The sequence below is a fragment of the Lepus europaeus genome, chromosome 9 (assembly GCF_033115175.1).
Source record: "Lepus europaeus isolate LE1 chromosome 9, mLepTim1.pri, whole genome shotgun sequence".
Classification (NCBI taxonomy): domain Eukaryota; kingdom Metazoa; phylum Chordata; class Mammalia; order Lagomorpha; family Leporidae; genus Lepus; species Lepus europaeus.
In genome coordinates, this window is record NC_084835.1 from 65,241,321 (window position 1) to 65,257,804 (window position 16,484).

Genomic DNA, 16,484 nt, shown 5'->3' on the forward strand with positions numbered 1-16,484 from the left:
AACTGCTTAGGATATTTTTTGTTTATTTTCCTCTCTAGAGGTGGAAAAACAAGTTTCCGTTCTGGCACTATCAGTCTCTTAATGTTTCAGGGGCGTCTCTGTAGAACAGATCCAGTGACTTTTAAGATTTCCCCCTAGTGCTAAAAATAAGGTTATATGGATTCACATTTGCCTCGTATTATTTGCTGAATTCATATGCAATGTTAATTGCGTTGAGAAATTTCCTAAGATTGAGGCGTCGCTTGGTGCTTTTGGAGGCTGCCTGATGAAAGTTCACCAGTCTTTCCAGGCACACACAGTTCTATTTGGTGTCTCATCTTCTCAAGTCTTCCTCAAGGCCAACTCTGGGAAACAAACAAGTTAAAAAGCTGTGACTTTTCACAGCCTGCAAAACCTTCAGAAAGCAAAGCTCTAATAGAAACTTGGGAAGGCAAATACACCAGAAAAGTGTGTCAACACATGCAGTTACCATTAAAGCCTTTGATACGGGGTCCATCAAGTGTCTGGAGAATGCATTTGTCTCATTCACCTACTCAAAGACTGACTAAGCCTGATTTCTGTCAGGTTCTGTGTCCTGGCTTGGAGGAATGACGGTTTGCAGTTATTGGATCCCTTTTGCTGCTAGGACCTAAGAGGCAGATATTTTTATAAAATATGTACACTGCTGGGCTCCAGACCCTGTGCCAGGGGCCCCAAATCTCCTCACTTCTCAGGAAAGAGGAGCTTGCTACTTAAGGAGGGCCTGGGGTTGTCCTGCAGCCATCTTGTGATTCTGTCAACCCTGGCAGGATAATTCTCCTCTTTGCTGCATGAATAATGTAAATGGGGCTACTACTTTTGTTTTGAATCAGTTTTCTCATAGTGTGTACTTCCCCACCCAGCCCTTCTTTCTCCTCTGTAGAAGTCTCACTTCTCTTTATGGGTTTTGGAATCAAGAGGACAGAGCAAAGTGATTATTCGATGAGCAGAGCCTTTACCTCCTTTATTCTCAGCAACTGGTATCTGTGTTGTGCTTTACAGTTGTGAAACACTCGTTGAAATGATCTCATTTGGTACACAAACTACTCATGTAACTTTTTTTTTTTTTTTTTAAGTCAACATCCAAACATAACAGAGCTGAAAGGCCTAAAGCAGGCATTGGGCATAAATGTTCTGGGTCTAAATCAACTGATCACTAGGAAATCCTTCATGCTGCAAGGTCAGATGGATGCAGAAGGGAGAGCGACTGGCCTGGATTAGGTCACCAAGGCCAGCAGGGCCTCCTGGGCACCGTGGGTGTTACTCTGAAAAAAATTTTTTTTTTTTTAAGATCGATTCATTTATTTATTTGAAAGGCAGAATTACAGAGAGGCAGAGAGAGAGGTCTTCCATCTGCTGCTTCACTCCCCAAATGGCTGCAATGGCCAGAGCTGGGCTGATCCAAAGCCAGGAGCCAGGAACTTCTAGGTCTCCCATGAGGGTGCAGGGGCCCAAGCACTTGGGCCATCTTCCACTGTTTTCCGAGGCCATAGCAGAGAGCTGGATTGGAACTGGAGTTCTGGGACTCAAACCGGCACCCATGTGGGATGCTGACGCTGCTGACTGGGGCTTTAACCTGCTATGCCACAGCACCAGCCCCTGAAATTTGGTTTTATTAGAAGTCTTCTTTCAGCCTATCCACTGTTTGCACTTTTTTCATTCTCCTTTTATAATGTAAAAAGCAAAAATAAAACAAAAATCCTGTTTTCAAAAAGCCAAGCAATAAAAAAGTACTGTATACAAAGTGAGATAATATGGAACACCTGCTACTTGCCCCCTTCTGTTCTTAATATGGGCACTTGCATACCATACACACAAATACAATGGATTTTTCGTTTCTGCTTGTTCTCAAGTTCCCTCTGTCTGGGATGATCTTTTACCACTTGGTGTGTGTGGTATAGTTTCTTACGAGTCATGATTTAGCTAAAGGTTCTTAAAGGAGTCTTCTCTGAATGAGGAGCCTCCACTACCATCATCTAGCTCAGGAATATCCAACCACAGCCCTGTTGACATTTGGGGCTGGATAATTTTTTTGTTGTGGAGGCTGACATGTACATTGTAAAATGTTAGTAGCAAATCCCTGAAAGATAACTAGTATATGGTAGTAGCTTTCTCCTTATTTGTGAAAGACAAATGTCTACAGATATCACCAGCTTTACCCAAGGGGAAGTCATAGATCTAGCTTAACCCTTGTATTTCTCCCATAGCACAAACTTTTTTTATTATTTTTATTTATTCTTTTTTTAAAGATTTATTTACTTGAAAGGCAGAGTTACAGAGAAACAGAAGCAGAGAGAGGTCTTCCATCCTCTGGTTCACTCCCCAAATGGCCACCATGGCAGGAGGGGCGCTGATCCAAAGCCAGGAGATAGGAGTTTCTTCTGGATCTCCCATGTAAGTGCAGGGGCCCAAGCACTTGGGCCATCTTCTACTGCTTTCCCAGGCCATAGCAGAAAGTTGGATTGGAAGAGGAGCAGCTAGGACTCCAACTGGCAACCATATGGGATGCTGGCACTGCAGGCAGGGGCCCCAGCACAAACTTTTTTAAATGTTTATTTTCGTCTACTTGAAATAGCAATAGAGACAGGAAGATCTTCCATCCGTGGGTTTACTCCCCCAAATACCTCCAACAGCCAGAGCTGGGCCAGGCCAAAGCGAGGATCAGAACTGTATTTCTGAATCCCTTGTGGATGGCAGGGACCCCAGTGTATGAACCATCATCTGCTGCCTCCCAGGATGCATTAGGAAGGAACTAAATCAGAAGCAGAGCAGTTGGGACTCAACAGGCACAGCCATATGTGAAGTGGGCATTTTAATAGTTGGCTTAAACTGCTGTTAAGCCAGCCCCACAATTTTTAATTGTTTTGCTTGACTGTTAACTTTTTTTTCCCCTCTGACTTCTCACCAAAATGTAAGTTCATTGTTAAACCCTTATGAACACATCACAGATACCCAACAAGTAATGCATTAAAATGACACCATAAAGAAGCATTAATAATAAGAACTCAAAGTTTGGATACAGCAGGCCAGGAATATGCAAATACTTTCTTTATTTTACCTCATTTACTCCTAAAATAACCCCAAGAAGTACCTCTTTTTCTATCCCCATCTTACAGGTGAGGAAGTTGAGTTGGGGGAAGTGATTAATTCATCTTGCCAGTGTGATCCCTGGGCCAATTATGTAAAAAATAATGCTATTCTGCAATCTGTGGGGTTTTAAAAAAATGTTCCTACCGATGGGCATTCAATCCTTTCCAATTTGTCACTTAGCACAAAAAGACAGCTCAACTATATTCAAAATATTCAGTAACTGATAGAATCTGGGCATCACACGTTCCGAGGGGCTCCTGACTGTGCCCTGCAGCCTATGGTTGCCAGTCTTAGCAGGTTAGCTTGCATATAGATCTTTTGGGGCCTCTGTGACCACATTTGTAAGAGCCTCTGGAAGGTAGAAGTTGAAAAATGTGTGCATTCAAAATTTTGATACATACAGTCACTTGTCCTCCAAGTGGTCACACCTATTTAAAAAGCCCACTAGAGGGGCTGGTGTTGTGGCACAGTGAGTTAAGCCACCACTTGCAATGCTGGCATCCCAAAATGGAGTTCAAGTCCTGGCTTCTTTTGCCTCCCATCCAGTTTCCTGCTAATGTGCTTGGGAAAGCAACAGAAGACGGGCCTAATACCTGGGTGCCTGCCACCATGTGGGAGACCCGGATGAATTATGGGCTCCTGGCTTCTCTGAACCTGTTCAGTCATTGCAGTTTGGGGAGTGAATTCATGGATGGAAGGTCTTTCTCTCTGTCTCTCCTTCTCTGTCATTCCGCCTTTCAAATAAATCAATAAATCTTTGAAAATAAATCAATAAAAAGTAAATAAAAAGCCCACCAAAAGTATGTAAGAAAATCTTTGACTGAGCTCTTACTAATAGTGTGTATTATCAATCAATATCTTACTTGTCTATCTCTTAAGGAAATAAATGGCATTTTTTTCTAATTTTTAAAAAAGATTTATTTATTTTAAAGGCAGAGTGAGAGAGAGAGGCAGAGGCTGAGAGAGAGAGAGAGAGAGGTCCTCCATCTGCTGGTTCACCCCCCAGATGGCTGCAAAAGATATGCTGATCGGGATCCAGGAGCTTCTTCCAGGTCTCCCACGAGGGTGCAGGGGCTCAAACACTTGGAGCATCTTCTACTGCTTTCCCAGGCCATAGCAGAGAGCCACAGTGCCAGTCCCCCTTTTTTTTTTTTTTTTTTTTCTAATTTTTTAAGGTTCACATCTCTTTGAAGAGGAAGACCCATTTTTATATATTTGTCAGTCAATTTTTTTAAAGATTTATTTTATTTATTTCAAAGATAGAGTTACAGAGAGAGGTAGAGACAGAGAGAGAGAGAGAGATCTTCCATCTGCTGGTTCATTCCCCAGATGGCCGCAATGGCCGGAGCTGAGCTGATCCAAAGCCAGGAGCCAGGAGCTTCTTCCAGGTCTCCCACGTGGGTGCAGGGGCCCTAGGACTTGGACCATCTTCTGCTGCTTTCCCAGGCCATAGCAGAGAGCTGGATTGGAAGAGGAGCAGCTGGGACTAGAACCAGTGCCTATATGGGATGCCGGTGCTTCAGGCCAAGGCGTTAACCCACAGTGCTGGCCCCTGTCACTCAATTTTAAAAATTAATTTATTTGAAAATCAGAGTTACAGAGAGAGAGGGAGAGACAGAGAGAGAGGGAGAGGCAGAGAGATCCTCTGTCTGCTGGTTTATTCCCCTAGATGGCCCCAAAAGCTAGGGCCGAGTCAGGACAAAGCCAGGAGCCAGGAGCTTCATCAGGATCTCCCACTTGGGTGCAGGGGCCCAAATACTTGGGCCATCTTCCACTGCTTTTCTCAGGCCATTAGCAGAGAGCTGGATCAGAAGTGGAGCAGCCAGGACTCCAACTGGCACCCGTAAGGGATGCCAGTGTCGCAGGTGGCAGCTGTACCTGCTACTCCACAATGCTGTCCCTTTATCAGTCAATTTTATTTCTTTTTGTTTGTTAATAATTTTCCATTGTACTGATTATATTTCTCTTTTTAAAATAAGTAAGAACTTGGTTGTTTATTGTTATTAATTTAAAACTCATATGACAAAAAGCTGAAAGCAGTAAAATATTATTTTAAATGCATAATGTAAGGTGTCCTGGTTTTTAAAAATACATAGAGTAAGCACCATATTTATGCAATAGTAAGCCCTTCAGAATACTGAACAACCTTTTAACTAATTCCTTCTCTCTCCACCCAAGAGCTAATCCATTCGCATGTTTCCATTTATCATCATTATTTTTCCCACAGCTGTAGAGGAGCCATTTATAATAGCAATAAAACGATGAAATATCTAGGAGTAAAATTAACAAGAAATATGTGCAAGTTTTATGAAGAAAACTTTAAAACCCCACTGAGAGACATAAAGGAAGACTTCATTGAAATAAAAGGCACCTTTTTCTTTCTAGCAAGATTCAGTGGTGAAAGCTATGTAGATGCTGAGCCTCCCTCAGTCAGTCTTCTAGTTCAAGGCACGTTCCATTGAAATACCAACAGGACTATTTTTCTTTTAAAGAAATTGGCAAAGCAATGCCACAGTTCATTGAAATTAAGCATCTCCCAATAGCCAGAGAAAATTTGTTAAAGATTACTTTATTTTATTTGAAAGGCACAATTGCAGAGAGAGAGACAGAAAGATCTTCCATCTGCTGGTTCACTCCCCAAATGGCCACATTGGCCAGATCTGGGCCAAACCAAAGCCAGGAGCCTGGAACTTCTTCTGGGTCTCCCATGTGGGTTTAAGGACCCAAGCACTTGAGCCATCCTCCACTGCTTTCCCAGGCGCATTAGCAGGGAGCTATATCAGACATGGAGCAGCCGGTACTTGAACCAGCAACTGTATGGGATACCAGCACTGCAAGCGGTGGCTTAACCCACTATACCACAGTGCCAGCCCCACCAGAGAAATTCTTAAAGATAGGAGATGAGAGCAGGGGAAGGTAGGGGAAGTCCTTCCAAATATTTTGAAGTTGTTTTTTTTTTTTTTTTTCCAGGCTACTCAAAGATGATTTTATCATACACACACTGGGACTGATGGAAAAGTGTAGATGTAGCAGGGGGCCATTGCCCTGGTTAGCAATGGACCCCCATTCCAAATGCCATGAATGTGCCAAATGTGCCACCACTCTGCATCATGGTTTTCCAAATCCTGCCCATCAGCTTGAGACCCCACATTCCGATCCTGAGACAGGAAAAGGTGCCAGAAAGTACCCCAGCTGCCATGCCTAGGGCGCAGCCCATCACAAAGCCCATCTTCACATGATTGAAACAGCTTGGCTGGGATTGTCCATAGGGACCCACAGCCATGGACATCTCACTCACTCACAGTCTTGGTTGCTCCTATTTTGAAGTTTATAATTACAATGTGAAAATTTTGTACTAGTAAATAAAAAGGAAATAAAGGACAGTGAGGTAGATTAAAATATATTATGAAGATTTAGATTTTGACAAAGGAATCTTTTCATACCAGGTCTATATTGAATTAGGAAAATCAACTATCCTTTGTTAAAAATCAAGCTGGGGGCAAGTGTTTGGCAAAGCAGTTAAGATGCCACTTGGGTTCCTGGGTTTTAAGTCCCAGGTCCCCTCCTGATTCCAGGTTTTTGCTCATGTGCACCCTAAGAGACAGCAGGTGATATAGCTCAAGTACTTGGGTTTTTGCCAATCATATGGGTGGCCTGGATTGAATTTCAGGCTCCTGGCTTCATTCAATTCCTCACTGTTCTTGGAATTTGCGTAGTGTACCAGAGGACTGGAGCTCTTTCTGACTCTACGCCTTTCAAATAAATAAATATGCAGCTATGTTTATTTCATTTAAATCTTTAAAAATATTTATTTATTCAAAAGGCAGAGTTACAGAGAGGCAGAGAGAGAGAGAAAGAGAGAGAGAGAGACAGAGGTCTTCCATCTGCTGGTTCACTCCCTAAATGGCCACAATGGCAAGAGCTGTGCCAATCCAAAGCCAGGAGCCAGAAGCTTCTTCCAGGTCTCCCACATGGGTGCAGGGGCCCAAGCAGTAGCTTTCCCAGGTCACAGGTCATAGTAGAGAGCTGGATCGGAAGTGAAGCAGCTGGAACTTGAACAGGTGTCCATATGGGATGCTGACACTGCAGACTAGTGGTTTAACCTCCTGCACCACAGTGCCAGCCCCGCTATGTTTACTTTAGAATGGTGGTTTTCAAACCAGGGTGTGTGTAGCAATGTCTGGAGGTACTTGTGATAACAACTGGAGAGGAGGGATGGTAGAGGCATCTGGTCGACAGAGGCGAAGGATGCTGCTCTCTGTTCTGCCATGCACAGGACACTCCTCACAGCCCAAGTTCTGTCCAGAATGTCAGTACTGCCCCAGGGTGAGATACCCGTTCTAGAAGAAGGCATATATATATATATATATTATACTGAGAATGCTTTTCTAACCATAGCACAAAATCAAAGAATGATGAGATATAAATGTTTATAGACATTTAAAAACAGTTTTGAACATATCAAAGGAAAAATTCCATAACATTTTCAAAGCAAAGAAATTGAGAAAAATAATTGCAGTACAAGCATAAGACTATCGGACTCTAATATATGAAGAGCTCATACAGACCATAGGAGAGATGAATGTTTTTCAAAAGAACACTTATTTATTTAGGAAGCAGAGTAGGGGAGAGAGAGAGTGTGTGGGCTTCTATCCACTGATTCATTCCCCAAATGACTGCAACGTTGGGCCAGGCTGAAGCCAGGAACCAGGAACTCCACCCTGATCTCCCACATGGGTGACAAGAACTCAAGTACTTGAGCCATCATCCACTGCTCCCCAGGTGCATTATCAGGGAGCTGGATCAGCAGTGAAGCAGGGGCCAGCACTGTGGTGCAGGGGGTTAAAGCCCTGGCCTAAAGCACTGGCATCCCATATGGGTGCTAGTTCTAGTCCCGGCTGCTCCTCTTCCGATCCAGCTCTCTTTTATGGCCTGGGAAAGCAGTATAAGATGGCCAAAGTCCTTGGGCCCCTGCACCCACATAGGAGACCTGGAAGAAGCTCCTAGCTCCTGGCTTCAGATCAGCTCAGTTCTGGCCTTTGTGACCATCTGGGGAGTGAACTAGTGGATAGAGGACCTCTCTGTCTCTACCTCTCTCTGTAACTCTGTCTTTCAAATAAATAAAAAAAAAAAAAAAAAAAAAAAAAAAAGGAGTGATGCAACTAAACTGGCATTCAAGACCTTGGACAAAATCTGTGGATGAATAATTTACAAAAAAAAAAAAATCCAGCTAATCAAAACCATGAAGAAAGAAACAATAAAAATGTTATTTTGCTGTCATTACAACAATAAAATAAATAAAAGTGAGCTGATATGGAAAGATTAATAGTAGTCATGAACCATTTAATAACAGGAATAGGATCCAGCATTATGGTGTAGTGGCAAAGCTGCCGCCTGCAACTCTGGCATCCCATATGGACGCCGGCTCGTATCCCAGCTGCTCCATTTTCTGATCCAGCTCTGCTAATAGCTTGGGAAAAGCAGCAGAAATTGGCCCGTGTGTTTGGACCCATGACACCCTTGTGGGAAACTTGATGAAGCTCTTGCCTTCAACTTAGCCCAGCTGTGGGTGTTGCAGCCATCTGGGGAGTGAACCAGCAGATGGAAGATCTCTCTCTTTCCCTCCTTCTCTCTCTGTAACTCTGACTTTCAAATAAATAATTCAGTCTTTTTTTTTTTTTTTTAAAAGGAATAGCTTCTGAAACATGTTTTTTTTTTTTTTTTTCCAGTTTTGGTGTTGTGTAAATATCATATTCATAGGCTATACCTGTACAAAATGAACTCTGACATCACTAGGCTGTATAACCTTGTGGGACCATTATCATATATGCTGTCCATTGTTGGCAGAAATGTCACCATGTGGTTCATGACTACAAGTGTTAAATTGGATTTTTTGAAAAAACAAAGTATGGAACTGTGTACTACCCTTATTACACCTTTTTGTGTAGAATTTTTATATGCTTATATTTTTTCTGTATTGGTCCTCAGGGAAGTATTAACAACAGCTAACTTCGGGGTTGAGGTGAGGTTAACAAAGACAAGTGCCAAAACTTAGATTGGTGCAGGGATCTACACTATCATTTTTAATGACTAATTAATAGTCCAGGGGAACTATGGAAATAATTTACATAACCAGTCCCCACATACTGGGCATTTAAGTTTGCTTCTCATTTGTGTTACAGATTTTCATAAATTCTTCATAAAAACCAAAGCAGAGATCTAAAATAGGACAAATCTGTGTTCTCGGCCTTTAAGTCTTACTCTCTAGTCTAATAAGCCACTGGTGGTTAATCATTAGCAAGTATGAACAACCCCAGTGACACTCTGGAAGCAAATTATTTATTGCCTTTTACAAGAAATAAGAACAAATGCTGTCAAGCCAGGTAGCAAATGATTTTGGATTTGAATGACCAAGTCTCCAAAATTGGAAACATTAATCCTGATTTGGTAGTTAATTTTTACAGAAGGTTTGGCCAAACATTTACAACATGTAAAGATAGGGCAAGATAGCTTTTCCCAAAATGAATTAATAAATACTCTTAATGTATGAGTAAAATCAGCACATACCTTGAAAAGCATGAAACATTTAAGTAAAAGCTTTCTAGTCTAGAGGCATATTTATAAATGAGAACAATCTGTTATCTTCCAAAGTGTTCATCAGGTCCCCACAGGATGACATCCAAAAGCCAAAACAACTCTTCTATTTTACCTTAAAAGGGAGGAAAATTTAATCATTTCCAAGCTACTTGAATAGACCTTATTTTTTAAACTTTGTTTTCTCTGTGAAACTCATTTTGGAAGGTCTCTTCAGCAGCATATTTATAGAGTAGGTTAGCAGGCTCCTCTTCAAGGGTGATGTAAACATCTAAATCCATCCATACTTGAATCTCTCCTTCCTCTCATGATCGGCAACAGTCGACATACATATCTGCTAGTCCTGAACCAATTTTATTTCAGAAAATGACTCCAGCTGGTATCTCACTATGGGCAAGCTCTAGTCATGATCTTGGACCTAGAACCTGATGAAGAGCTGGAAGACAGCCCCAACCAGAATGACCTCGTTGAGCAGGTGGCTGAGATGCTTTATGGATTGATCCATGCTCACTACATCCTCACCAACCGTGGCAATGCCTAGATGTTGGAAAAGTACAAGCAGGAAGACCTTGGCTACTGTTCCCATGTATACTGTGAGAACCAGCCAATGCTTCCTATTGGCCTTTTGGACATCCCAGGTGAGGCCATGGAGAAGCTCTACTGCCCCAAGTGCATGGCTGTGTACACACCATCCCACGGATGGTGCCTCTCAGCACTGGTTTCCCTCACATGCTCTTCACAGTTCATTCCAAGTACCAGCCCAAGCGACCTGCCAACCATTTTGTGCCCAGGCTCTACGGTTTCAAGATCCATCTGATGGCCTTTCAGCTGCAGCTCCAAACCACCAGCAACTTCAAGATCCCAATCAAAATGATTCGCTGATTGCCACCCGACCTGTCCCTCAGTCTTTGACACCACCATTCCTTTGCTACCACCCTTTCAGGAGTCATTATTATGGTGGGAATATGAAATAAAATGGAAGGAAAGGCAAAAATAAGATAATTAAGGATGGGCATTTGGCACAGTGGTTAAGCTACTGCTTGGGACACCCACATTTAAGAGTGAGTGCCCGGGTTAGAGTTTGGCCCCACTCTTGACTCCAGCTTCCTGCTAATGGGCACTGGGGGTAGTTGGGTCCCTGCCACCCATGTGGGAGACCTGGATTGAATTCCTGGAATAAATTCCTTGCTCCTGGCTTTAACCTTGCTCAGCCTCAGCTATTGCAAGCATTTGAGGAGTGAACCACAGGTTAGATTTCCCTCTCTCTCAAAAAATTTGAAAACAAAGAAACAAACAATAGTAGTAGCCAGGTGACATAAAAAAGAAGGATTTTATCATTCCCAGAGTGTTTTTTGCTTGTTTTGCTTTTTTATTTTTTATTATAAAAACTTGAAATTTACCTAATAGATGGGAAATCCTAGTATAAGGAATTCACATGTCCCCATCAACAATGATCAACCATGACCACTGTTGTGGTCAGGCTTCCTTCTTACCCATGTTCTTCTGAAGCAAATCTTAGACATCATAGCTTTTTTGGAAACATGCTTATAGTTAATATTCTGGTTTGCCTAACTACTTACTCCCTGGCCTAAATGGTTTGCTCACTAATGCTCCCAGAATTCTGATCTGTTGTCTTTTTCTTTCTATCTATTTCTGTCCTACCGTTAGACATACTCTCCTTGCCAGAGAGAACAATTACATTTTTTCTTTGGTGATACTCTCATGCCCATTTTAGAGGTAAACTGGCACTTACCAGAACATATGGCTTGATTTTGGGGAGAGTGTGTGTTCAGGAATCATGTTAACCAAACCAGTATCTCACTTAGAGATCTCTAGGAGCATTGTTTTACTTTATTGAGTATATGGGCAAAGTTACTTTTAAAAATGTAATTGCTATTTGTGTGTGTGTGTGTGTGTCTATAACAGGAAAGGGAAGATAAGGGAGTAAAGCCTAGAAGGGTTTGATACATCCATTATAAAGCTCTTTTCATTCAGAATCCAGATGTGACATAAAAACACAAACAGCCTTATTCCAAGGTTTAAAAACATAACATTGTGACCATTAGGTTTGTAAAAAGTAGGAGCATCTCAGATAACTTATCTGAATGCCTGTCCTTACTTCATCCCTCCCTTCCTTCCTCTCTCTCTCATGGCTCTTTTTAAATTAAATTTTAATTAATTAATTAATTAATTTATATTCCATTTAAAAGACAGACATAGAGACAGACAGAGATCTTCCTTCTGCTGCTTTGCTTCCCAAATGCTAGCAACAGCTAGGGCTGGTCCAGGCCAAAGCCAGAAGCCCAGAACTCAATCCAGGTCTCCCATGTGGGCAGCAGGGACCCTCACACTTGAGCCATTGTCCGCTATGGCTCAGAGTTCATATCAGCAGAAATCTGGGTGGGAAGCAGAAGGCCCAGGACAGGATGTTGATGTCCCAGGTATTGTCCTAACCACTGCATTAAATGCCTGTCCTCTCTCATGATTCTTGCATGAACTTCTCATTGAAAGTTAAAAATTTGTGATTTGTTCTAATATTATGAATTGTACAAGAACTCTAGTTTTAAAATCTAAACAACACAACTGTTTTAAAAATGGAAGTCTAGATTTCTTGTGTTAGTTTCATTTGCTTTCAACTAGTAAAATGAGATATTCTTCCTTTTAGTTTCTGTGTAGGAAAGAATACAGCAAAAACCTGCACATGCATCTATTTGAATAGTCACTCATCACTTCTTATTTTCCTATAGCACAGTGCATTTTGCAAAAGGGTTAATGATTCTGTAATGGTTATTTTGTTGAGTTTCTAAGCAACATTTCTTGAAACTCCCTTCAGACTGAAATACAAATCTTTTGGGGGCCAGCACAGTACATAGTGGGTTAAGCTGCTGTCTGCAGTGCTGGCATCCCATATGAGTGCTGGTTCAAGGCCTGGTTGTTCCACTTCTGATCCAGTTCCCTGTTGCTGTGTCTTGGAAAGAAGTGGAAGATGGCACAAGTGCTTGGCCCCCTGCACCTATATGGGAGACCCAGAAGAAGCTAAGCTTCTAGCTCCTGGCTTCACCCTAGCTCAGCCCTGACTGTTGTAGCCATTCTGGGAGTAAACCAGAGGATGTAAGATCTTTCTGTCTCTCCTTCTCTCTTTGTAATTATGACTTTCAAATAAATAAATAAATAAATATTCTTAAAAAGAACAGTACAAAGCTTTCTATAAGTAACTTTGAAATCCAGTGCACAGAATTGCCTCTCTGTATTCCTTACTTACAATACTGTTTAGAGAAAAATTTCCTAACATAACTTACTTATTCACACTCTCTTCCCATTTCTCCCTCACTCATCCCCCAGATACTTCTCTTATTGTATCACACACAGTAATCAAACCATTTCTACATGGAAATGCAAAATAAATCCAGGGGGAAAATAAAATGTGTATTGTATTGTCAAGCCTCAAGATATATAAAGAAGATTAAAATGAATTTACTATTAGCTAATCCTTATCTGGTAACAGGTGGTCTAAGCTAGGGAAAAATAAATTTCTGCTGGAATGGGAAGTTTATACTCATACCTCATCGATTATTGGTAAGCTAAGAATGTGTGGTCTCCCTCATGCCTACAACTGCACACACCAGGCAGTCAGCACAGCCATAGATTGTCCTTGAGGAATAACACAGATTTGGAGGCCCTTCAAAGACTTTGTATCCTTTCATCTGGTTAATCAAATTGAGGCTTTATTTATTGTATCTAAGGGTTTACTGGATTCACACTCAAACTACATCCATTCTAGACATTATTTAAATTGTCTATGAAAACAAATAAAAATCAAATTATGTGTGGTGGACATTGTGACACAGTGGCTTAAGCTGCTGCTTGGGATGCCTGCATATCGGAGTGCCTGGTGTAGGGTCCTGCCTCCTTTTCCAGTTTCCTGCTAATGCACAGCCTGGGAGGCAGCAGATGATGGGCCAGTACTTGGCTCTCTGCCACCTCTGGGAGAGACCCTAATGGAGTAACTGACTCTTGGCTTTGGCCAGGACAATCCCTGGCTGTTGCAAGCATCCATAGGGAATGAACCAGCAGAAGGAAGCCCTCTCCCTCTCCTTCTCTCTCTCTTCCTCTGCCTTTCAAATAAAAATAAATAAAATTGTGTGCTTTTCTTCTAGGATCCAGCTTTATCTGATAGGTCAAGTTTGACTACCTGTCATCCTATATGTGTATAACTCCATTGCTGGAGTGATGGGGTTATGCCTACTCACTTCTTTCAAGTTATCTGCAATGAGTTGATTCTCTCTTGCTTTGAACATGATAGAAAGCAATAATATTATTATTTAAGTTAAAAGGCTGCTAAGATAGTGATATTATTCACTTGACAAATATTTCTTTAAAATAATAAAGTATTTGGGAGACAGAAAGAGAGGCAGAGACAGAGAAAAAGCTCCCAATTGCTGGTTCACACCCCCAGTGACTGCAACAGCTGAGGTTGGGCTGGGACCAGAGCCAGGAGATGGTGAGGCAATCCAGATCTCCCATGTGGCAAACATTCTTAAGTGCTCACTAGGGGTAAAGTATTAAGCTGATGGGTGCAAAAACAAAATAAGTAAACAAAGAACAGTAGATGAAGGTGCTCAGGCCTTCAAAGGAGAAAAAAATGTATAGTTCAGTCAACTTCAAAAACTGAAGGAAGCAGAATGGGTAAAGGTTCAGGGGAAATGAGACCTTTTGTTCACAGCTGGTGAGAGAGCAAATCACCACTGCATATCCAAAATCTTGAAAATGGGTACATCCAATGACCCAGCCGATGATGAACACTTTGGGGATGTGCCTACAGTTTGGTAGTATCTCTGGCAGATGCAGAGTGGCAAGTGGAGGGTGAACCTTAAGAGGTATATTGAAGTCAAATTATTCATGGGATTGTGCCTTATTCTGCAGGAGATAATGCTGATTTAACTACAGTCAAGGACAATGGAACTTGTAGTTTTCTCCAGAATCAGAGGCAGAGTCTGGTTAACAGGTTTTGAAAGATTAAAGCCCTGAAATGTCATTGTGCCTGTGAAAATGGAAATGAGTTTTTCACTTGGTACTTGAAGTTTCTAAAAATAAGACAAGATTGACTGTGCCCTAGTATTTGGTAGTAAAGGCAATTAGCAAGACATGTAAAGTAGAGAAGGCACTTTACCACTGCCTAACACTGCAAAAAACAGTTACAAGAAACAGGATCAGAGAGTGCATCCACGTCAGGCCAGGCCCAGGCCACAACTGAGACTGCATAAGTCAGCTGTTTCACTCTGCTTTATTTTTCCTGTTCAGACTACAGAGGTCAAAGGGTGTGAAAAGGAACGGCTTGCAAAATGCTTGATTTCTCAGGGTCACCAAACATCCTTGGGAAGCGGTGCCCTACAGTGGGGCTGTTGGTTAATTACGATGGTGATTAGATTACCTCCAGAGCCAAGGCAGACCAATTATTTAAATGAGCTGTTTCTCACTTTGGTGGCAAGATGGTACAAGATCTCTGGTGGGGAAGAGGTTGTTCCTTAAATGTTTTTGTAGAATGAAACTGCATTTTGCAATCAGTTCTAGGGAAAGAGCGCTGATGTGAGGTTCAAGTATAAACCTGTGACCGTCACCTTCATTTATTTTTTTGTATATGTAGGAAAATATGCATAACATAGAATATAACATTTTGATCATTTTAAAATGTTCAGTCCAATGGCATTAACTGCATTCACATTGATGTGCAACCCTCAGTCCTACCCATTTCCGGAATTCTATTCATTTTACACCCATTAAACACTAACTCCTCATTCTCCCCTTCCTCCTGCCCCTGGAAACCTCTATTCTATATTCATGCTGTTCTAAATTTTCTGTTTTGACCTGTACAAATTTGACTGTTGTAGGAACTTCATGTAAGTGGGATTGTACAAGATTTGTGCTTCTGTGTCTAGCTTACTTTATTTCAAATAACATCCATGTTGCAGCATATATAAATCAGATCCCATTACTTTTTCATTTACTTTTTGTTTGGTAATTTTACATTTTAATATATTTTCAGCCTCACAGAAAAGTTGTAAGAATAGTACCCAGATTCCTTGGATGGATTCATTACTTCATTACTTTCTGCATATACATTTGAGGGTAAAATGAAAAATGGAATTAAAAGATAAGTTTAGGGGCAGGCATTTAGCCTAGCTCTTAAGATGCCCAGGTCCACGTCTGAGTGCCATCATTGATTCCTGACTGTCTCCTGGTTCCAGCTTCCTGCTAATGCAGACCCTGAAAGAACACAATGATGGCTCAAATAGCTGGGTTCCTGCCAATCAGACCGGGGATCAGGTTTCAGTTCCTGGCTCCCAGTTATTGACCTAGGCCTGGCCATTGCAGGCATTTGGGGAATGAACCAGCAAATGGAAGCTCACTCTCTCTCCCTCCCTCCTTCCCTCTTCTTTTCTATTTCTTGCACTCTCTTTACTCCTCAAATACATTTATTTTGGTGCAAAAATTTTGAAATCCATGCGCAAGTTTTCCATCATATGTATTATCCGTGAACTTTTTGGAACTTCCTATATTTCAATTTTTTGGAACAAATAATAAACATCTTTTAATTCTTCAGTTTTCCACATACTTTCACAAACATGCTTGTTCACAGACACAGGCATACAATCATTGCCTACACATATCTCTTTTTATCCTGAATCATTTGAGAGTAAGTTACAGGTATTTGTCCCTTGACCCCTAAATAATTGTGTATTTCTTAAGAACAAGGACATCCTCTTACATAATACACTATTGAA

The 16,484-nt window shown here is 41.5% G+C and overlaps 1 protein-coding gene and 1 pseudogene across 1 annotated transcript; one reads left to right on the top strand and one right to left on the bottom strand.

Moving 5' to 3' along the window:
• Window positions 1–6,157: 6,157 nt before the first annotated feature.
• On the bottom strand, window positions 6,158–6,397 carry LOC133766559 (reactive oxygen species modulator 1-like). Its single transcript, XM_062200229.1, has one exon. The coding sequence runs from the start codon at window positions 6,395–6,397 to the stop codon at window positions 6,158–6,160; it is 240 nt and encodes a 79-aa protein (XP_062056213.1).
• An 887-nt stretch (window positions 6,398–7,284) lies between these two features.
• Window positions 7,285–10,584, top strand: LOC133766284 (casein kinase II subunit beta-like; annotated as a pseudogene).
• Window positions 10,585–16,484: the final 5,900 nt, after the last annotated feature.